A 22580-nucleotide genomic window follows, 5' to 3' on the forward strand; every position below is an offset into this window, starting at 1 on the left:
GGCATTAGAATGTATTGAACCTCACACACGATGAAGCGGCCAGGCCTACTGCGTAAAGTTTTATCGCAGAGATGATTCGTAGATGTGGGTTGATTTTGAGCACGGAGTCTTCATACAACAACACACTTCTGATTCTACAGAGGTGGACACACCACCATAAGCTCCAAGATTTGGTTTTAGGCAATTAAAGTTGTGTGTGGAAGTATAGTAAAAATCACAAAAAAGAAACGTTTCTTAATCCACCAGTAGGTGGTTGGTGCCTTCCTCACATTTACAAAGTAATAACGTCATGATTCGAAATCCGGACACTTAGTAGCATATTATTTTTGTTATAGCTGGCAAAAAATCATGTAATAAGTTGGAAATGTAGAAATATCATCAGGATTTAGTATAAACAGTCAGTTTTAAGAGGACGCATGCAAAATATGTCTTTTCTAACAATTTTTCATCAGAATTTGAAAATTAAAATCACTTGTTGTGCTTCGAATCCCGGACACTGTTAAAAGCTGATTCGAAATCCGGACACTTTTGCTTCGAATTCCGGACACTCGATTTTGCTTATGAATCGCACAAATTTGGACTGAAATGATAGTGAATGGCATTCTTTAGGTCTCAAATATGCTGTTAACATCAAAACAATCGATAGTTTATACACAAATTTGCTAGAATTTAAGGAAATCAAAAACATAAATTTCTGTTTTGCCTTCCCGGTGCTTCGGACGCCTATGAAATATTTCAGTTGAAATGTTTCGCATTTTTGGTAAACTTATTATTTTATTTAATTTAATTGTTTTGGCATTAACTACAGCGTTCAAACAAACTTTAAATGAAAGTTGATGTTAGAATTCATCAAATAACACAGTTTTGACATTCATAATGCGAACTTATATCCAAATAATTGATAAAACAAGTTGAAGTGTCCGGGTTTCGAAGCGTCCGGGAATTCGAATCATGACGTTAATGAAAATAAGTTTATGAAAAAAATATATAACTGGTACAGACTTTTCCAGAAAACATGCAGACTCTCATTTGAAGCAATGTGGCAACCGGGTGTTTCGCATCTGGCGCGACTCTCGCACGTAAACAAAAAGACGGCCTTATGAGGTTATGCTAAAAATCACCCTTTTTGCCTTTCTTACTAAAGTTTGTAGATACAAAAATCTTTTTCTTAGCATAACTTTTTAACTACTTTACTAAACAGAATAAATTTTAATAGGGTCTTATGGGACCCCAAAATGAATCGAATAAGGCTGACCCGGCCAAAATCGGTTCAGCCAGTTCTGAGAAAATCGTGTGGAAAAAAAAACATGTCTACACACATCCCCACAGACATTTGTTCAGAATTTGATTCTGAGTCGATATGTATACGTGAAGGTATATCTAGAAGGTATATTTAAGAAGTTCAATTTTCGAGTGATTTTATAGCCTTGCCTCAGGAGGTGAGGAAGGCAAAAAGTCCAGACCACAGATGAAATAATCGCAAAAAAAATCTTGCTGGCTAGTTTCCTTCACTCGCGAAAGAAATAGGAGTCGGAACACACAAAAAAACGCTACCGAACATTCCTTAGAAAAACAATCAGAAGAAGGTTTTTTTGTATCTCATTGTCAGCACCAATTCAATTAATTAATTTTGTTTTGTTTACATTTATGGTCAACTACAAAAAGTGACAGGTTATTTTTCAACGTGTGACATTAAACCTGCAAGTGTAGTAGTGAAATCGGTGCTCCGCCGAATAATCCAGATAACGATTTTTTGAATTTTAATTTACCGATCATTCGTGAGCGAGAGAGGAGAGCCATGTTCCCTTCTGTTTTTTTTTTCTTTTGATGAGGGTCAAAAGATATTTATTTGATGAAGATTCTTCCATCGCTGGTCCCACACAAATTTTCAGATAATCATGGCTTTGGATAAACGAGTCTGAACTGTATAGGGAAAAAATAATTAAGAATGTTGCCGGTAGGTGGCGTTGCTTTTTACCCAAATATATATATATATATATAATATTAATAATCAGGGTGGCCACTCAAGTCGGGAAATCGGGAAAGTCGGGAAAAAGTCGGGAACTCGCCAAAATCCGCAAAAAATCGGGAAAAAGTCGGGAATTTATGATTTTTTGTCAAAAAGTCGGGAAAATTCGGGAATTCTAAGCATACTTGTTTGAAAATTATTTTTTAACTCTTGAATAATTTTGTAGTATTTTGTGCAATTTTCAAATTGAATTTGCTCAATTCTACTTGAGTAACTTACTTAAAATTTAAGGTTCTTTTCACTAATTCAATATATTTGAGTATGGAAAAGCTGTTTAAAACATTCAAAATCATAATATATATAGGAGTCTTTGACACAGATCTTCATAATATTTTTCATGAATCATATGATCTCTTTTTTTTTGTTTATCAAACAAGAGGTTAAGTTAATGATAAACTAATATAAAAATAGAGCCTAATGGCCAGCTTAGAGTTATGATTCTATTTCATTTTGTCACATAGATTGAATATTTGAAAACAGATTCCAACTTGAGTTTGGCAATGGTTTTTTTGGTAAATATTTTTAATTGTTTAACTAAATTCATTAAGTAATTAAAAATATGTTTTTTTTTTCAAATGTTGCCTTTTAACTTTTTTTGAGAGTATGGGTAAATTACCTACTATACAAAAAGCTTGATTTTCAGCTTTCGGAAAATTTAAATATCGAATAAAATCCAAAATTTAAAAACTTTTTTTACGTTTTGAAAATATAAAGAAAATTTGGAAATTGCAAAAAAAAAAGAAAGTAAGAGTTATTGCAAAACTGTTAAAAAAATTGTCTCTTCAAACATTTTGCTTAAAATAAGTGGTAAAACATGAAATCATATCAAACTGAATGTTCATTGAAAAAAAAAACAGGTAAATACTGACCACTAGATAAACTAAAATTGAAAAAAATATATCAAAAATTACAAAATTAAAAAGGGAACTTGGCAGAAACATTTTTTTATAAATTCCTTGACAAATTCTAAATCCTTTGAATAAATAATATCAGCAATTATGTTTTAATCATTCTTTGATTTAAAATGATGATGAAGTTTAAAAAAATAGAAAGAAATTTTAAGTTCAGTTATCTTTGACCTTTTGATGAAACGAACCAGATGAAACGAAGTATCAAAAACTATACTTTTGCCAATTTAAAAAATTACAAGGAAGTTGTAAGTATTGTTGAACTTTCGATATTTTTTTCAAAGACTAATAATTAGTCTTTGAATTATTATGATTCAGAGTAGAAACACAAACAATTATTGTTTGTGTTTCTACTCTGAATCATAATAATTTAATTCCATTTTTGAAGCTTTTTTAAATTGTTGTTTAGTTTTTGTATTTACAAAAAATGCCTATATTTGGATTATTTTTAAATTCATTTATTTTTTTTTTGTGGTTAATATTGACATTTCTTATAGAAAGTTTTTTGTATGAAATCATTCTTTAGATAAGAAATGCGTATTATTTGAGCATTCTGAAAAAGTCTGGAAAAAAAGTCGGGAAAAAGTCGGGAATTTGAAAATGGGATTTGAGTGGTCACCCTGTAATAATATTATATAGTTTCTCGTAGGAAATTCTATACAGTCCAGACTCGATTATCCGAAGGCCTCAGAAAAAAAATCACTTCGGATAATCGAATCACAAAAAATATATGAAAGACCCAACTACTCTAAAGAAAATGGCGGTGATGAAATAGTAAAAAAATGTATTCTGCAATATAATAGGCAATCAACTATACAAATTTGACTAAAATGGTACCGCAGAACTCGAGTTTGATGTTAAAAGTCAGAAAATGAAAAAAAAAATGTTTTCGGATAATCGAGGCTCCGGATAATATTGTTGATTTTTTAAAATAATTGTCTCGACGACTTGGAAACAAATTCTTCAAAATTATAAAATTACTGCAAAAAAATGTGCCTTTCCCAAGTGATGTTGGCAAAACCCTGATTTTTGCTATGTTTTATTCATAGTTTGTTAAAACAATTGCAAACAATGGAAATGCTGATTCATTAGATAAATTTCATGTACCAGCCGACAAACAGAATACGGCAAATAATTTTCAGGAATATCCCGGTTGTTTTTCTACCTGAATCTTAAAAGTTGCTTTCCATCTTGTTTACTTTTAAATCTTCCGCAGGCGCCTCCACAAACATGTTGAATCGTGCCCACTTCTTGCGCGTCTGAATCGGTTCGAATTGATTGATGAAACCTTGTTGTTGCTGCTTTTTTTTTTAAATTGAATTATGTCAGAGACAAACGGACTGAATCAGTTTTTTATGTGTTTTTTAAGAATCGAGATTTGTTTAACATCATAAAAAAATATTTTTTGTTTGAAATCTTTGAGCCAGATAATTAAAAAAATAAGGTTGTTAATGAATTTGATCAGTTTTTGATTTGACTAATATAAACAGGATTTTCCATCTTTAACCCTCTACAACCCAGGCGGGATTCGATTTAAAAAATAATCGCCAATAATTCATTTTTCAACCAATTTGTGATCTTCCAAAAGCATTAGAAAGAAGAACTCTTAAAATTTTAGAAAATGTTTGGGTTTGAAGTTTTACTTGTTTTATGTGACTTTGCCAATGTTTTTAAATATGTCATTTTTTTATGGGTAAACTTTGTCTGTGTTTTTTACTAACATTTCCTATATTTTCAGTAAAAAGAAGTATGCAGTAATTTTTGTAGTGTCCCAGAATATGCCTCTACGCACTTTTTAACAATTTAAATGATAATGGTACCATTTTATACCAGAAAATGTGAAAAACAAGCAAAAAATTGAAAAAGTGACTGTTAAATCATGAAAAAATTAGATAGGCAAAATGTAATTATTGGAGGTGGTAGAATAGGCCAAATATTACCAAAAACAAACATGAAATAAACAAGATAAATGCAAATTAAATTACTAAAAATGAAACAAGAAAAACATAAAAAAGAGACGTAAAGTTTTTCGTAGAACAAAAGTTGCTCAAAATGACCTCCTGAATACGGGAAAAATAAAAATTTTCGAAAAAAAAAATTTGGGCAGTACAGGGTTAAGATATTTGTAACTTTCGTCACATTTTCGTGAAACCAAAATTTCTAAAAATTTTCAGATAAATCTTCGAAATTAGCATCCCAATAGCATGCGGAAATCACGCAATGGTACCAACATTACAAAAAAAAAAGTATGCCATAGAGACGTGGCGTTACATGGTGCTGCTATCTAGTTTTATTAAGTGCAAAAGTGGAAAAGTGCTGAGTCATCGTCTAAAAATAGACGGCATCCTCTCTCGCCAGCAAAATAAAGTCGATAAAGCAGTCGGTTTCGTTGGCCGAAAAGTGGAAAACGTGGTCAAAAAATAGCGACGCCATCCCCCTATGGCATGACAGCTACACTTTTTTTTTCTAATGTTGGTACTTCTGTGCGATTTTCACATTTCGGGCGAGCACCACTCGTAACGCCATCTTCGCTAAAAAATCTGAATAGATTATTGCAAAAAAATAGGTTTTCAAGAATATAAACAGATTCAGAACTGTATTGTTGTTTGAACCTTTAAGTTCAAACTCAATCCACTCCAACGAATCATTTTTGCGGTTAACTTTACGCAGTTGGCCTGGCCGTTTAGAAAAGAAGGATGTTGGAAGTATTCATCCCGAAATTCTTCGGGATGCTTCCGAAAAAATGGTTGCGCTATAGGGTTAGATTAGATTAAATTTCAAGAATATTAAAAAAAAGTGTGATATTTAATATCTGGAACAAAGAACTGATGTTATGACATCCAATTGTCTTAAAGCAACAAACAACTTTAATATTTATTCACGATACGATGAGTCACACCAAGCTCGACCCACCTTCGCGTCCAATTGCACAAACCAACCTAATCGGGTGCGTCTTTACAGCTCTGTTGCGGTGACAAGATCTGGTTATGTTGGGGAATTTTCAAAACCTCCCCCCTAGAGTAGGAAAAAAAGGAGGGGTGTCCAACAACACACCTCTCGCAACGAAACCACGCGCCAGGTCAGTTTGCCGTTGGCGCACAAGAAAGCACGTGACACGATCTTGAACCCGCCGACGTAGGGCAGGCCAGGAATGATCAGGTTTGGCCGAGGTTCGCAACCCAAGAGAAAGAGAGTCATAGCCGAGGTATGTCAATCGCGTGACGACGAGCTTCGAGCACCTCATTGAGATTCGCTGAATGACGACATTCTGAGGCGGCTTAGGGTCTTCCTGATCGATGCCGGCTCGCGTTGTCCGGTCAGTCTTGTCGAAGGATCGAGCCGAAGAGGTTGACTTTTAGTGAGCGCGCGCGTTTTGAGTTTACAAGTTTATAGCAAAGGCGCCGTTTACGATACGATACGAAACGATGCATTTGATAGTGGTACTTGGACTTGCGTTGAGTTGGGGTAGTTGGTGCTTTTTGCAAGGAGCTGAAGCGCGTAAGTTTTTTTTTTCTTGTGGGAGGATGATCGTTACGGCTTTAATCGAGTCAGTTTACCGGTTTTTTTTGAACGCATTAGACTGTGACAAACTGGTTTGTTCGTTTTTGTGTGGATTCTTGTAGTATTTGTATTTTTCTGGTATAGATAACGTCATGATTCGAAATCCGGACACTTAGTAGCATATCATTTTCGTTATAGCTGGCAAAAAATCATGTAATAAGTTAGAACCGTAGAAATATCATCAGGATGTAGTATAAACAGTCAGTTTCAAGAAAATGCATGCAAAATATGCCTTTTCTAACAATTTTTCATCAGAATTTTAAAATTAAAATGACTTGTTGTGCTTCGAATCCCGGACACTGATAAAAGCTGATTCGAAATCCGGACACTTTTGCTTCGAATTCCGGACACTCGTTTTTGCTAATGAATCGCACAAATTTGGACTGAAATGTTAGTGAATTGCATTGTTTAGGTCTCAAATAAGCTGTTAACATCAAAACAATCGATATTTTATTAAACATTTGCTAGAATTTAAGGAAATCAAAACCATAAATTTTGCTTTGCCTTCCCGGTGCTTCGGACGCCTATGAAATATTTCACGTGAAATGTTTCGCATTTTTGGTAATCTTATAATTTTATTTTATTCAATTGTTTTAACATTAACTACAGCGTTCAAACAAACTTTAAATGAAAGTTGATGTTAGAATTAATCATATAACCCAGTTTAGATATTCATAATGCGAACTTATATCCAAATAATTGATAAAACAAGATGGAGTGTCCGGGTTTCGAAGCGTCCGGGAATTCGAATCATGACGTTATGTGCCAAAAGTATGTTAATAATGTTAGGGGTAAACTGGAATTTCAAGGAGATAAGGAAAAACAACTTAGAGGGGATTTTTGTTTTGAAACGAAATATTGAATTCGAAGCCTTTCTCAAGGGAAATTTGTGCTTGATTGCTGGCAAATATTTGAGCAATATAAAATCACAGCGAAGACGTTAAGTCTGCATCGATAAAAGCTTTGCAATATGTGCCGCAATAATGTCGACGCCTCTGTGCTCTTTTATGCTAATTAGATACACAGTAAAAAAAGGATGGTAATATTCATCAGGAAATGGTGACAGGTTTTGTGTCAAATGAAATGTGTAATCTTACATCAGAAAATGATAAATTTTCATCAGGTTCACATTTTTACACATTTTTTCGGTAAAAAAAAAGAAAAAAGAGAGTTTGTGTGTCTAATCTAATCTAATCAAACACAAGGGCAGCCAGTCCGAAGAAAGCATCCTGGAAGGGCTTGAAGTTAGATTACGCCCCAAGTTCTTTCTTGTCATTATTAATGATTGTAGTAATTCCGAGATCACCCGAAATGTATTACACTCATTAAAGCGGCCAGGCCTACTGCGTTGCATTAGCCGCAGAGAGGATTCTGAAACGGAGAGCACAATGGAATCGATTTGTCTAGAAAAGGGTAATTCTCCGCCAACTCACACAGCAGTTGCCCCGACTCCTCTTCGATTTGCGTGAAACTTTGTCCTAAGACGTAACTTTTGTCCCTGATCACGAATTCGAGGTCCGTTTTTTTGATATCTCGTGACGGAGGGGCGGTACGACCCCTTCCATTTTTGAACATGCGAAAAAAGAGGTGTTTTTCAATAATTTGCAGCCTGAAACGGCGATGAGATAGAAATTTGGTGTCAAAGGGACTTTTATGTAAAATTAGACGCCCGATTTGATGGCGTACTCAGAATTCCGAAAAAACGTATTTTTCATCGAAAAAAACACTAAAAAAGTTTTAAAAATTCTCCCATTTTCCGTTACTCGACTGTAAAAATTTTTGGAACATGTCATTTTATGGGAAATTTAATGTACTTTTCGAATCTACATTGACCCAGAAGGGTCATTTTTTCATTTAGAACAAAAATTTTCATTTTAAAATTTCGTGTTTTTTTCTAACTTTGCAGGGTTATTTTTTAGAGTGTAACAATGTTCTACAAAGTTGTAGAGCAGACAATTACAAAAATTTTGATATAAAGACATAAGGAGTTTGCTTATAAACATCACGAGTAATCGCGATTTTACGAAAAAAAGCTTTGAAATTTTAAAATGAAAGATTTTGTTCTAAATGAAAAATGACCCTTCTGGGTCAATGTAGATTCGAAAAGTACATTAAATTTCCCATAAAATGACATGTTCCAAAATTTTTTACAGTCGAGTAACGGAAAATGGGAGAAATTTTAAAACTTTTTTAGTGTTTTTTTCGATGAAAAATACGTTTTTTTCGGAATTCTAAGTACGCCATCAAATCGGGCGTCTGATTTTACATAAAAGTCCCTTTGACACCAAATTTCTATCTCATCACCGTTTCAGGCTGCAAATGATTGAAAAACACCTCTTTTTTCGCATGTTCAAAAATGGAAGGGGTCGTACCGCCCCTCCGTCACGAGATATCAAAAAAACGGACCTCGGATTCGTGATCATGGACAAAAGAAACCCCTTAGGACAAAGTTTCACCCAAATCGAAGAGGGGTCGGGGCAACTTTTCCCGATTTCGTGTGAGTTGGTAGAGAATTACCCAAAAAGTATTTTGTTTAAGGAAAGCAAGGGAAATCCATGATTTTAAAAGTTTGACAGTTCTTCAAAATGTTGAGCATCGATATTATTAGTGCATTTCAGGAAGGTTCTTAAGGCAAAAAAGTATTTTGCATAATTTTTTTTTTTCATAAAAATCTTCATACAAATTTCACAACTGATGACCATACAAAAATGCTTTCCTAACATTAAAAAATGGAAATCAATTTGGTGTTAGCGATTATTTTGTATTTATTTAATTATTCAGATTGTATCAATGGCAACGAAAAATATGCAGTGCTGAAATTTTTTTTCAATTATAATTTTATTTTTAAACACCGAACTTTAGTATTAAGATGTAAAAATTTAATTTTACAATTTTACATTATGCAATGGTTGTTCATATTTAATTGGTTGCCTTTTTGAAATCAAAAGTGAACTTATTATTCATGACCTGATCAAACAGATATTTTACCCGAATACACCTATAAATATTTTATAAACTTTGAGAAACCCATTTCGGCTCTCTTAATTTTATCGTCAGAAGAAATTAAAAGAAAGGGTATAAAGTAGGGAGGATAACGATAGAAGATTTTAAGTAAGTTAAAATGCTTCAGTGCTTAAAAATGTTCAATCAAAGCCATTTTTTTCTTCAGATTTTCACTCCATTAGAGTTTTAGTATAAAATATTAAAATAAAAAAAAAGCTTTTTTTTTTGAAATACTAACAACTGCAATATGGCTTTCAAACGACGCTAAACTATCAATAGATTTTCACCACACCAGTGTTTTTAGTGTAAAATACTAAACTTTAACAAAAAAACTGTATTTTTTAATACTAAAGTTTTAATAATTTGCAATGTGGGAGCTTTCTTTTGTAGATATTACGATTATTTCCAGACTGTTTAAATCGATTTGGACCGTTTTTGTCTCATTCGATCCGTCTTAAGGTCCCCAGGTTTTAGCTAAACTTCGGAAGATTGTAAAAAGGGTGGCTTTTGTAAGAAAATCTGTCATGCTATATATTTTTAGAAAGGTATTTAAAATACCTTTCCAACGAGCCCAAAACGTTGAATATCTGACAACCCTATCAAAAGTTATAATTACTTAAGTGTTATTTATACAGTTTTTAGAGGCCGGATCTCATATATCTTGATGAAAACGTTGTCCGGATCCACCATGCGACCTATCGTTGGATGGGTAATCGAGAGATTTTTGCAAAGAGTTCAAAAGAATGAAAATCTGACAACCCTATCAAAAGTTATAAGTACTTTAGTGTTTCAATTCACTTTTTTCTAGGCCGGATCTTAGATATTTTGATCAAGTAAGTGTTATTTATACACTTTTTTAAGGCTATGTAGTGTATTCACTTTATGACCAACCACCGATTAAGTAACGTTTTTATATCTAAATCTGTTGAAAACAACAATAAATCTAAATCTTAATTTCTCCAACAGAAAACCCCTCCTGCACCACCCCGGCCATGCAGCCGGGAATGTGCGTCCCGGTGGAGGGATGCCGCAATATCTACAAGATTTTCCAGCTGACAAACAACAAGATCCCGCCGAAGATTTTGACCTACATCCGGCAGTCGGTGTGCCGGTTGGCGGGCGTCACCAAGGCCGTTTGCTGCCAGCTGAGTGAAATCGACAAGTCGGTGCTGGTGGACAAGCAGGGTTCGAAAAAGCCGTCCCTGCTTCCAGTTGAGTGTGGCATCATTACGACGGACCGGATTTCCAACGGACAAGCCACCGCTCCGTTTGAGTTCCCGTGGATGGCACTGCTGAGGTACAAAGATCTCAGCGGGACGATTACGGACGGCTGCGGTGGGTCGTTGATAAATGAACGATACGTTTTGACGGCGGCACACTGCCTGGGAGTTAGGAGATTTGCACTGTGAGTTGGATTGAGGGTCTTCTTATTTGAGGTGACTAATTTTAATTTCTATTTCAAAGGGATCACGTTCGCTTGGGAGAGCACACCAAAAGCAAGGAGCAGGATTGTATTGGCTCGGAGGACGACTGCGCAGGACCGGTTCAGGATATCGCAGTTGAGTTGGAGATTGTTCACCCCGAGTACAACAAGCCAAAGTATGCGAACGACATTGGATTGATTCGATTAGTTCGAAATGTGATGTTTGAAGGTTTGTTTGAAATTTTAAGTTTAAAAAACTCCAGGAATAATACTTTTTATAATTTTTCAGATCACATCAAGCCTATCTGCCTCCCGGTGACGAAGGACTACCAGAACATGCTGCATCCCAAGTACATCATAACTGGTTGGGGAACGACGGAAAAGAACGATCTTTCGGACGTCCTTCTGAAGGCCACCCTGCCCCGAGTGGACAATTCCGAATGCCAGCAGGTGATGGCTAGCAATCGTTTAACTGTGCTGCTCTCGGATAAGCAAATCTGCGCCGGAGGAAAGGATCTGGTGGACAGCTGCCGGGGCGATTCCGGTGGACCGCTGGGAACGGTGGGAATGTTGAACGGTGATGCGAGATTTATTCAGTTTGGAATTGTTTCCGCCGGTTTGAACACGTGCGGGGAGAGGAACGTTCCCGGAATTTTTACGAGGGTCGGAAAGTACATGTCGTGGATCGAGGACAATCTCAAGCCGTCCTGATGCAATAAAAATGAGTTATATATTCAAAAATTTGTGTTTCACTCATCCGAACAGGGAATTTCTCAAAATATCTTCCAGGGGCGACTTCAAGAATAGTAATAGAGAGTATATTTGTGGAATAATAAATACATAATTTAGCGACTTACCGAGTCTAATCCAGCGTGAAGATTCTCTTGGAAATGTCGTCCACCAGCCAGTCGATGGCCTCGATCAGCTTCCCCCCAGTAACCGCACTCACCCCGTGGATCGCCCAGTGATGCGTCTCGATTTTTTCCAGCTGCAGCACGTCCTTGATCTCGTTCGCCGTCAGCGCTCCCGGCAAGTCTTGCTTGTTCGCAAGCACCAACAGCGTCGCCCCGGCCAGTCGTTCTTCCTGCAGCAGTACGGCCAGCTCCTCCCGGCAGGAATCCATCCGCATCCGGTCGGTGCTGTCCACGACCCAAACGACCCCGTCGGTGCACTCGAAGTAGTTTCGCCAGTACGACCGGAGCGACTTTTGGCCACCCACGTCCCACATGTTTAGCGTGTAGTTGTTGTACTCGAGCGTTTTGATGTTGAAGCCCAGCGTCGGAGAGATCTGGTCGATCGGTTCCCCGTTGAAGCGCTTCAGGATTGTGGTCTTGCCGGCGTTGTCGAGGCCACTGCAGAGGGATAAAAGAAGGAAATCGTTAGTCATCGCTGCAGATGATTTCGTGTGGCCTTTACTTACAGCAACAAGATGCGCATCTCCTTCTCCTTTTGCTTCATTTTCTTCAGGATGGTTAAAAATCCCATTTTGAAATGTTTTTACTAAAACCTAACACTCAAAACACGCAATTTACAGTAACTTTTAGAAGGAAAAATTCAAATCAGTTCGCATTGTTTTGAAAATGCTCTCTGTTTTGAAGTTTCGACAGCAGGCGTTACTAGAGAGACACGGCGTTACGGGTATTCAGGGTTTCTCCACTGCCGGTAAAAAACGAACATTAAAAAACATTTAATGTTTTAAATAAGAATTTTTTATTAAAGTTATTGTTTCTACCCCCCTACAAAATTGGCCCGAAAAATCAGGGGGCAAAGGAAATGTTTTCAAGAAACTTAAAAATTTCAATGGAAATTGGGTCCTAAAGCCCTATGTAAATTTTTATGTACAGCGGTAAAAACACGATTCAAAACCATTTCTGATTACAGACTGTCGAGGGAAACAGACTGGCCAATGCAAAATAAACAGGCACTGGCAACGTATGTTTTGCGCTTAATAATGAAGATTGTCAAATCCGTTTTGTGGTTAATTTCTGTGGAATAAGACGTGTTGTTTGTTAATTGCAAAATATCTGTGTTTTTATTATAAAAGAAAGTCCCTGATCACGACACATTTTAAGTCCTTTGCGGTCGTACAAAGGGTCATTGTACTCAGAAAAATAAGCTTTATCGTTATGAACAAATCTAGAGTTTTTTTTGAAAAGGTCCTATAAACAAAATTTTCAATTTTTGCTTTTTGGGTGTTTTTAGAACCGCCTTGAGTCAGGGGTATTCAAAAACACCCAAAAAGCAAAAAGTAAAAATTTTGTTTATAGGACCTTTTCAAAAAAAACTCGAGAAATATATTAGCAATCTAAACTTAATTTTAGGACCCAATTTAAGTAAATACAATCAGCTGAAATCAATTTTAAATGCATTCCCCTGCGTTTAGAATCATTTTAAGCATATTAGCTTATTTAAATATCTTTTTAATTTTTGAAAATTGTCAGTGTTTATTATCGCAAAAAGGTTTTTTTCGCTTAAATTTTTGTTTTTGTCAAATCTAGAATAAATTTTCAAAACAACCTATCCCTCATGGGTTTCCTATGCAGATAGGACCTTTTGAAAATTTAATCGAGAAATATTAAATTTTTTGAAACTAATGATTACAAAACAACTGCACTAGTGCAAAATGCATTTTAAAACACTTTTTCCATGCAAATGTTGAAACTTTGGTAATTTCAATATTTCTAGAGTTTTTTTTTAAAAAGGTCCTAAAAACCAAATTTTCCGAGAAATTTTAAATTTTTGCTTTTTGAGTGTTTTTAAAACTGCCTTGAGTCAGGGGTGTTCAAAAACACCCCGAAAGCAAAAAATGAAAATTTGGTTTATAGGACCTTTAAAAAAAAAAGCTCTGGATTTATATATATATTTTTTTTATTTTGATTGCTTTCGATCATATTTGGTCCCGGCTGTGGAGACGCCCTTTAAATATGGTGACCCCACCTTGTCGATTTTTTGTTTACTCGGCCTGTTTGACAGATCGCATTTAGTTTGTAAACAAATTTTGTGCAAATTGCAAGTGTTTCGTTCGATTTCCTCAAATTTCTCTATTAAAATCTGGATTGACCACGCAAATAGGTTCTTTGGGACAAAGTTCTTAGTGAAAATGTTATAACAATCGGTACATAATGATGTTAGTGTAGATAAAACAAGCAATTCTAAAATTACGAGTATTCAATTTGCTGACCGCAACCATGGGTCGCATTCGCTGGAGACTGAAAGAATTTCCGAAAAAACTTCTGTAAGTATTGTTGAATAATCTGAACTTAGTTTAGTGGAACTCTCAACACTCCCCTCAGCGATTCCATTCGCGTCCGCTGCCAGTATTCGATGCAATGCCTCCGTTCCCTCACCTACAACCACCACATGAGCCAATCCTACGCCTCGGATGTGGGCCTGGAGCCAATCTTCTGGTTCGTGGACAATTTCACCCATCTGTTGGGACCGGTAAACTTTTTAAATGATTGTTTTCAAGCGCGTAATAATAAAAAATCTCTTTAGTTCTTTGTATTTGCCGTGGTTTGTCTGACCGCGGCGGTCGTGATAATCTGCTACTGGGTCGGCCTTCCGTACTGGTGGAACAAGAGCCAGAACACGACCTACTTTCTCATGCTGGTGGGCCACTGGCTGCTGTGGAATGTGGCTTACAATTTCTACAAAGCTGCGGCCACATCGCCCGGGTATCCACCGGAGGTAACGAACTCGAAACTCGCTTATTTTGAAACGCTAAAACATGTCTTTTGATATTTCAGAAAGAGCTAATAGTTGAGGCTGTGAGTATCTGTAAGAAATGTATTGCCCCAAAGCCGCCGAGAACGCATCACTGCTCGGTGTGCAACAAGTGCGTGCTGAAAATGGATCATCACTGTCGTAAGTTACTCTGACTTTCTTCTGGACGAATTTAATTAATGTCTAACTCTTCAGCATGGCTCAACAACTGCGTTGGGTACGGCAACCATCGGTACTTCTTCCTGTACATGCTGTACACCTCGGTCGGTGTGCTGTTCATCATATGTTTTGGCTTCGAGCTGGGGTGGAACGTTCTTTTCGGCGATGGTGCCGGTTGGAACGAGGTCGAACCGCTGCACGGCCATCCGGTGCGATTCAATCTGTCCGGGCACATCATTCCAGTGGTAGGTTTTCAACTCTTCTTTAATTTAAATTATGTGAATAAAAGTAATTTTCTCTAGACCGAAATGAACGACTACATCGACGACGGGTTGGTTCCGGCCCAGCACGACCTGCCCGTGCCGCAGGACTACAGCAGCAACGCGGCGAAACATCGCGCAATCGTGTTCATGGCGCTGATCAACGTGGCCACTCTGTTTGCGTTGGGTGCTCTTACGGCGTGGCACAGTTCGTTGATAACGCGCGGGGAAACGAGCATCGAGGCGCACATCAACAAGTCCGAAACGAAGCGACTTGCGGCGCTCGGGAAGACGTACCAGAATCCGTACGATTTTGGTCCCAAGCGGAACTGGAAGCTGTTTTTGGGACTTGTGCGAAAGCGAACTTGGTGGTGGAATGTGCTGCTACCGTCGGGACATAAACCTGAGGGGAACGGACTCACTTGGCTGACAGTTAGCGATTTCAGGGCGATCGATGGCGAAGACGAGTGGCCCTAAGCTTGAGTGTGTGTGTGTGCGTGTGATACTCTTATCAGGAAAAAAAGAACCAACCCCAAACTAGTCGGTATTAAGTGGTACCAGCAAATCGACGCATTTCCCAGTATAATTTGTAACTTAAAAGTAAACAGCTTAAGATTCCACGATGGACCGAATCCATTCCATGTATGCCGAAAGCCTTGTGTACACGGTGACCGTCTCTGGTGCGCCGGGACAACCCGCACTGTACGCCGTCAGCCCTACGACGATGGAAATCTTGATGTTTCCGTTGGCGAGCGTTCCCTCGATCGGATCCCCGTTGCGGTCCAAGCAAGAATCGCTGGTGCTGAAGTAGTTTTCGGCACACAACTGCTCGTCGTCGGCGAGGCTACGCAGCTGGAAGAACTTCCGGCAGTCCTGGTTGTACTTGGAGAGGCGCGGCCGGACGCTGATGATTCCTGTAAGTACCACAATTTTTAGTTTCTCTCGATTTACTAAATGTTTTCCCCAAACAAACCTTCATCGACTCCTAACGAGTACAGTTTCAGCGGTATTGAGTCCTGGTTTGGCCATAGACACGCCGGGAGTACTCTGCTGTTGAAGGTCACTCTCGATGATAGTTTTATCAGAGCCAAATCTGCCCTCATCGTGGTTGAATCATACTCCGGATGTGTCAAGATCTGTGCAATGTTGATAATTTCCCCTGTTCCAACCGAGTTTCCACCGTCCAAATAAACTGCCCCAAGTCTCACCACATCAATCATTCCCGATTTCACGCAACTTCCACTGGAAAGTACAAACTCGTCACTAACCAACACCCCAGTACACCTCCAGTAAACCTGATTATTCCTCCGAACTCCGATAAAAACTATGTGCGGATACTCCTCCACCTGCACGGGTCGTCCCTCCGAAGGAATACTCTCGTACTCCTCCTCTTCCGGTCGCTTAAACTGTTTCCAATGCGCAACGCACTTCTTCAAACTATAACCACTCCGTATGGCCGCCGACCTTTCACAACAAACCATAGGGTCAACCCCAAGTTTACAGAACTTCACCAGCAATGTTGCCGAGTTATTAATACTCGGACAGTTTCGGTAATAATCGCAAACTCCCGCCACATTTCTCGAAGTCACGCAAGCCTGCCCAACCCTCACCGGAACGCCGTACTCCTGGTCCGGGAAGAATATCTGCCTGCGCTGGCGTCTGCGTTGAGCCTGCTGCTTTTGCAGCACGATCGACTCGATCCAGGCGGCGTGCGCGCTCGTTCGGACAAAGTACGCCTCGCTGCCGAAGCCGCAGTCCTTGCCCGCAACGGATAGTCCGAACACGTACTGGAAGTATCGGTCGTAGTGCCAGGTTTCGCGCTCGAGCGGACCGCCGTGCTCGATCTGTTTGGGAGGAAAGACAAGTGTTACTTTGAGTCGTTGATAATCCAAAGTGACGTTCAAATTAAGGCCATTTTTGATCATTAAGGCTGAAAACGGTTCAAGTTAAGGTCATTTTTGCATTTGCATGGAGATGGTGATCTTAGCGGGTTGTAGACTGGATTTCGTCATGTATGTGTGGTGATTGTCCAGCGCAAGTTGCTAAGAAATGGATTGAAAGGAATTAAAAACCAATTCTACCCGAGCAGTACAGATCGCACTATGAAAGCCATCCATTGCTGGCTGCTCCCATCTCCACCATTCACCGGGGAAGGAATAAGGATTAGGAGCACGGCTCAAACATTTTGGGGACCTTCCCTATGACCAAAGAAGCCATTTTGTGTCATTGGTTTGCTCATACAAGGCTCCATACAATTTTGGCAGCTGTCCATACAAAAATGATACATAAATATTCGAAAATCAGTATTTGTTGAAGGAACTTTATAATCGGTTTTGTGTCTTCGGCAAATTGTAGGATGGGGCTTTATCTTGAAAACCAAAAAATCTGTTAAAACCTTTCGATTGCGAATTTGATTTTACTTAAATAACTAAAGTCGATTAAATTTTCTATTTTTCCAAAAATAATTTAAGAAAAAAGCCGTTGTAATTATTTTTCAAAGTTTATGTCCCTTGTCTATGGCCAAAGTCAAATTGGTTTACAGTTATTAGTTTTGCGAAAAAAAAAAAATCATTTTGCGGTTCCGTACATCGAAATTTCACATGACTTGTAAATATTTTTTAACTGTTTCAATCTTGCTTTTAATGATTATTATTAGAGCGTCCAATTTCCCGGGGTTACAAATTTCCCGGGAAATCCCGGGAATTCCCGGGAAATTTTAAATTTATTGAAAATTGTTATGATCTTGGTTTTAATTAATATTATGCAACAAAATTGTATAGGACATCAACATTAATGGTTTAAATAAGTGTGAAGATCAATTAATAGCTTGACTGCATGTAAAAAATCATTCAACTACAAGAAAATGTATTTTGGTATTTTTTTATGAGAAATTTTAAACTTGCCTCTGTGACCAGTTTATTGAAATGAAAAAAAAAAACATGCAGAAATTATGTTTTTCATGACAAATACTGGTTTCAGCTCTTGAACAAATGGTAAAGCTTTTTAGTGTTGGTTTTACTACAAACAACACAATGTTTACAAATATTTGAAGCAAGCTTTAAATATATTTTTGGCATTTTTTGAGAACAAACAATAGAAAGTAATTTTTCAATGATTTTTTTTTGTATTATTATGCAACATGATTTAAATTATACGATAAATTAACATCATTCCACAAAAAGTCTTCTATTTTTTCACATTTAACCCTCTAACACCTGTAGTTGCACCAGTTCTCCATAATTCTTTTACTTCAAATTGTAATTTCTTTAGTACTAGGTATTCAACCAATTGAATTAATTCTTTTTGCACAAATTCGATTTTCATCTAATTTGATCATGGTAAACAAAAACGTAAAAAAATCTCAATTTCAATTTGGAGGCAAGGAGTTAATATTTTTTTGATGAAATAACATCAATCTGTTAAAAGCTTACCTAATTGTAATAATTCCATACTCATTAAGCAAGATCTATTCCCAGTTGCTTCAAAAATTAATATTATCAGAACCATACAATACATTTAATGGAACAAAATCATGTTGAGTTTGTTCATTTATTATTTTTCAGAGCATTTAAAAAAATAGTTCCAAAAATTTAAGAAAATGTATACTTCCGCTTGAATATCGGGAATTCCCGGGAAATTTACAAATTTCCCGGGAAACGGGAAATATTTTTTTCGGGAATTTTTTTCCCGGGACGGGAAATTGGACGCTCTAATTATTATGGCAGGAAAATGCATTTTAAATAGTTTTAAGTTGATTGCATTTCTACTTCCATTGAAATTTTGAAGTCTACTGAAAAAATATTTTTTTGCCTCCTGATTTTACGAGCCAACATTGAAGGGTGGGGAAGGAGGTGGGGGTGACATAAACATTCAAAAATATTTGCAACGGCCTAATAACTCAGCGGCACTTTTCAATAGTTTAAAAGTTGAGGTTTTTTGTTCAAAAAAAAAAAAATCAAAAATAAAAAATATGGATTTTGGGAAATTGTTTTTTTTTGTGAAAAAAGTTAATTAAAACATCGGCGATTTTTTTCCGTGTATTTAGTTTGTACCAAGTTTTAAACGAAAAATTAGATGTGAGAGTGTGTGCGTGCAACATGTAGTTGAACTTTTCCAATCGCCACGGTAACATCACAGAAAGTTTAACTCCATGCGTTGCAGATTTGACAGCTCGATACAAAAAATTTAAAAAAAATCGAAACCGGCCGATTTCGTAGAGAATTGCTCAGATGTTCTAAATATTTTTAAGAACTGCCATATTGGCCGCCATCTTAGAGTTTCGGTTCTTCGTCTGGTAGTCCGATCATAATATTTACCTTTTTTGACAGTTGTGGCAGTAGAGCAATCCATTTGTCCACGGCAAAAGCACACCGCCACTACTGTTAAAAATTTAAATATTATAATCGGATGCCTAGACGAATTCCAACTTTCAGTCTTCTCTTTTTTGGATGATCAAATCATGAAATAAACAGTTAAAAATCACTTCAGAATACACAAAAGTGGACTAAGCATGTACAAGTACAAGATGACGAAGTTGGTAAAACTGATATGTGATCAAAACAGTAATTCATCCACTGAAATTTTAATAATTTTGGGATTTTTAACAGTTTTTAACTAACGTATGTATTCTAGAAAAAACTTTGAGGGAATTCATAATTGAGCTCGATAACACTGGACCATCCACAACCCACGTGGACACTTTTTTGAAAATCTCAACCCCCTAACCCCCCCCCCCCCCCCTCCATCGTGGACAATTTCCATACAAATAAAATCTTTTTTGTATGGAGCGTGGACAATCGCCAATCACCCCCCGCAAGGTGTCCACGTGGTATATGGATGGTCCCCACTAAGTAACTCAAATTTGAGAGGTCGATTGCTTGAGCAGGTTTGATATTCTATGATTCATATTTGAGCAAGCCGGGACCGTGGTGTAGGGGTAAGCGTGATTGCCTCTCACCCAGTCGGCCTGGGTTCGATCCCAGACGGTCCCGGTGGCATTTTTAGAGACGAGATTTGTCTGATCACGCCTTCCATCGGACGGGAAGTAAATGTTGGCCCCGGACTAACCTAAAAAAAAAAGGTTAGGTCGTTAGCTCAGTCCAGGTGAAGGAGTCGTCTTCCCTGGGTCCTGTCTCGGTGGAGTCGCTGGTAGGCAGTTGGACTAACAATCCAAAGGTCGTCAGTTCGAATCCCGGGGTGGATGGAAGCTAAGGTGTAAAAAGAGGTTTGCAATTGCCTCAACAATCAAGCCTTCGAACACCTTGTTACGAGTAGGAATCTCGCAATCGAGAACGCCAAGGCAATGCTGTAGAGCGAATAATTTAATTTGATTTTTTTTTCATATTTGAGCTACACAGTAAAAAAAAATCATGGTAATATTACATCTGGGAAGGGGTACATCACAAAAAAGGTGAATTTTACCTCTGAAAATGTGTATTTTTTACATCTTTTCTGGTGTAATGTCACTTTTTCAGTCTATTTGAGGTAAAATTACATCATAAAAAAGGTAATATTCAACCTTCCAAAATTACAGCTTCCAAATATACACAAATTGTTACTGTGTATAGTTTTAACTTGTTACATTACCCTGCACGTCTGGGGCACCAGAAATTTGCTGTTCTTGGCGCACATGATCTGGTTGCTGTTTCCGCGCTGGCATGGCGTCGGATCGACGCGCATCCGCGTCAGTACCAGGCTGCTATCTGAAACAAGAAATTATTATTTCACTTTGAAAACAAAGCATAATTTCGGAAAATTTCACTTCTCGACATGGATTCGTCGGTGCGCAGAAAGTTGTTCAAATTATACGGTCCCAAGCCGTTCATTTCGTACATTTCCATGGTCAGATCGTTGTTCACTACACAGGCTGGCAGGGTATTTGGCCCTATTCTGTGGAATTTTGATGAACGTTATAAACCTTTCAATGGAGACGCTTGGTCGTTGATCCTCACTTGACATCCCTAGCCAGCTTCACCAGAGCGATATCGTTCTCCATGAACCCTTCCCTGTAGTTTGGATGTTTGATGAACTGTTCGATCGCGATGATCTGCGCATCCGGATTGTTTGCGAAAATGTCCAGATCGCCCACCTTCACGTGACTCGGCGTCTGATCGAAAACAAACTTGTCACAGTGCGCCACCGTCAGGACGTAATCTTCGTTGATCAGCACACCGCCACAGTTCCACTGGATCCAATTGTCCTGCTTTCTCTCGTATCCCAGATAAACTCGATGTTTGGAAAATAACTCAATGTCCATGTAGCTTTTCTCCGGTTCTATAAACACGTGATCGCCGGCTCGTGTCGTTACCATGGACTCATCTGCTTCCCGCAGATGGATGTAACGCGAGGCACATTCTCCGGACGCGAACGTTTCGTTGGTTTCACTTTCAATCCACGGAATGTACGAGGAAATCCGGGTATAGACCGAGGGCGCTTCCGTGCCGCAGAACATCCCGAACGAGGTTATACCAACGACGTACGGCGTTGTTCGATGATTGGACATGAGTTTGGCCTGAAGTGGACCGCCGGAGTCACCGAGACAAGTGTCCATAACGCTATCCTTTGCGCACAGTTGACTGTCGACGATTCCCTGGCGCAGCTGACGGATCGCGGAGGTGTGCGTCAGCGCACATTCCGCGTTGTCGATCGGAGATAGCTTAACTTTGAGCAGAATTGGTGTTTTATCCCCCGCGAATGAGGTTTGACCAAATCCAACCGCCTCCAGTCGGGGGAAATCCACCTCGTTTTGAGTCCACAGACAGGCCGGCGTCACTACGTCATTAATTGCCACCTTGCGATCGAGTGTGATGATCGCGATGTCGTTGTAGTAAGCAGAAAAACGATGCTCGGGGTGACGCTTGAACGAAGCTATCCGGTACTGCTGGGCGTAGTTGTTACGGGGATCGTCGATGCTCATGTTGACATTGATCACCCCCAGTCGGACCACATCCGGTGGAGTGCCGTCCCGTGTTGCACAATGCGCGCCTGTCAGAACGTGGCTGGCCGTTATCAACGATCCCCCACAGTTGAAGTCGACCGCGCCTCCCGGTCCGCTCCACCCGATCGCCGCCATGTGCGCAAATTCCCCGATTCGCGCCGGAACCCCAAAGATGGGATAGATCAAGTTGTAGTCACCGTACTTGTGGTAGCGCAGGTGGCAATCTAGAAACAAATCATTCACCCGTAATTACACATCGCAATTGCCGGGAGGGAGGAGAAAACAAACCGTTCAAGCTTTGCCGCACGTTGGGCAGCAACGCCTTGTTCACGTCAGTCGGGAACACATTCTCGGCCGGCTGCAACCGTCCGACGACCGCACCGAAAACCGCAAACAACACCACCACGACAACACTCGGCCGCATCTCGGAACAGACTGAGTATCCCTTTTCGCGACTCGACGCCAAAACAACAGCCGAAACCAGTTTAGCAGATCGCGTCTTCTTTATCGAAATGTGACTCACCCGGGAGAAGAGGGATTTTTTCTCCCGTGTGCTTCAATTAAGTCTTAATTAGCC

At 38.7% G+C, this 22580-nt stretch overlaps 5 protein-coding genes across 5 annotated transcripts in view; 3 read left to right on the top strand and 2 right to left on the bottom strand.

Annotated features, from left to right (window-relative positions):
* Nucleotides 1–5879: 5879 nt before the first annotated feature.
* Nucleotides 5880–11651, top strand: LOC120425057 (serine protease grass-like). The gene is made up of 4 exons (XM_039589430.2): nt 5880–6435; nt 10468–10906; nt 10966–11153; nt 11214–11651. Exons 1-4 carry the CDS (start codon nt 6363–6365, stop codon nt 11633–11635), a joined length of 1122 nt encoding a protein of 373 aa, XP_039445364.1. The 5' UTR covers nt 5880–6362; the 3' UTR covers nt 11636–11651.
* Nucleotides 11652–11720: 69 nt separating this feature from the next.
* LOC120425061 (ADP-ribosylation factor-like protein 2) lies at nt 11721–12537 on the bottom strand. The gene is made up of 2 exons (XM_039589434.2): nt 12345–12537; nt 11721–12276 (listed from the first exon to the last, which is right to left on the bottom strand). The coding sequence occupies exons 1-2, from the start codon at nt 12407–12409 to the stop codon at nt 11787–11789; spliced, it is 555 nt and encodes a 184-aa protein (XP_039445368.1). The 5' UTR covers nt 12410–12537; the 3' UTR covers nt 11721–11786.
* A 1307-nt stretch (nt 12538–13844) lies between these two features.
* LOC120425055 (palmitoyltransferase ZDHHC16) lies at nt 13845–15689 on the top strand. The gene is made up of 6 exons (XM_039589427.2): nt 13845–14159; nt 14218–14365; nt 14420–14611; nt 14671–14788; nt 14843–15051; nt 15109–15689. Exons 1-6 carry the CDS (start codon nt 14113–14115, stop codon nt 15541–15543), a joined length of 1149 nt encoding a protein of 382 aa, XP_039445361.1. The 5' UTR covers nt 13845–14112; the 3' UTR covers nt 15544–15689.
* Nucleotides 15605–22575, bottom strand: LOC120425064 (uncharacterized). Its single transcript, XM_039589438.2, has 6 exons — nt 22292–22575; nt 21018–22227; nt 20828–20955; nt 20653–20768; nt 16040–16910; nt 15605–15980 (listed from the first exon to the last, which is right to left on the bottom strand). The coding sequence occupies exons 1-6, from the start codon at nt 22425–22427 to the stop codon at nt 15676–15678; spliced, it is 2766 nt and encodes a 921-aa protein (XP_039445372.1). The 5' UTR covers nt 22428–22575; the 3' UTR covers nt 15605–15675.
* LOC120417089 (uncharacterized) overlaps nt 15847–22580 on the top strand; it is a 128895-nt gene continuing 122161 nt past the window's right edge. The window contains exon 1 of the mRNA XM_052706077.1: nt 15847–15982. The gene's annotated coding sequence lies outside the window, so the exon portion shown is untranslated. The remainder of the gene's footprint in view (nt 15983–22580) is intronic.

This window comes from Culex pipiens, chromosome 1, assembly GCF_016801865.2.
Source record: "Culex pipiens pallens isolate TS chromosome 1, TS_CPP_V2, whole genome shotgun sequence".
NCBI classification, from domain to species: domain Eukaryota; kingdom Metazoa; phylum Arthropoda; class Insecta; order Diptera; family Culicidae; genus Culex; species Culex pipiens.

Coding starts and splice junctions, on each gene's coding strand:
- LOC120425057 (XM_039589430.2), top strand. CDS start 6,363: ATGCATTTGATAGTGGTACTTGGACTTGCGTTGAGTTGGGGTAGTTGG. Junction 6,436..10,467: donor TTTGCAAGGAGCTGAAGCGC/GTAAGTTTTTTT, acceptor TTTCTCCAACAG/AAAACCCCTCCTGCACCACC. Junction 10,907..10,965: donor GGAGTTAGGAGATTTGCACT/GTGAGTTGGATT, acceptor TCTATTTCAAAG/GGATCACGTTCGCTTGGGAG.
- LOC120425061 (XM_039589434.2), bottom strand. CDS start 12,409: ATGGGATTTTTAACCATCCTGAAGAAAATGAAGCAAAAGGAGAAGGAG. Junction 12,277..12,344: donor GAGATGCGCATCTTGTTGCT/GTAAGTAAAGGC, acceptor ATCCCTCTGCAG/TGGCCTCGACAACGCCGGCA.
- LOC120425055 (XM_039589427.2), top strand. CDS start 14,113: ATGGGTCGCATTCGCTGGAGACTGAAAGAATTTCCGAAAAAACTTCT. Junction 14,160..14,217: donor GAATTTCCGAAAAAACTTCT/GTAAGTATTGTT, acceptor CACTCCCCTCAG/CGATTCCATTCGCGTCCGCT. Junction 15,052..15,108: donor CCGGGCACATCATTCCAGTG/GTAGGTTTTCAA, acceptor AATTTTCTCTAG/ACCGAAATGAACGACTACAT.
- LOC120425064 (XM_039589438.2), bottom strand. CDS start 22,427: ATGCGGCCGAGTGTTGTCGTGGTGGTGTTGTTTGCGGTTTTCGGTGCG. Junction 16,911..20,652: donor TGGTGCCCCAGACGTGCAGG/GTAATGTAACAA, acceptor CCTCCCAAACAG/ATCGAGCACGGCGGTCCGCT. Junction 15,981..16,039: donor CTCGTTAGGAGTCGATGAAG/GTTTGTTTGGGG, acceptor TGGTACTTACAG/GAATCATCAGCGTCCGGCCG.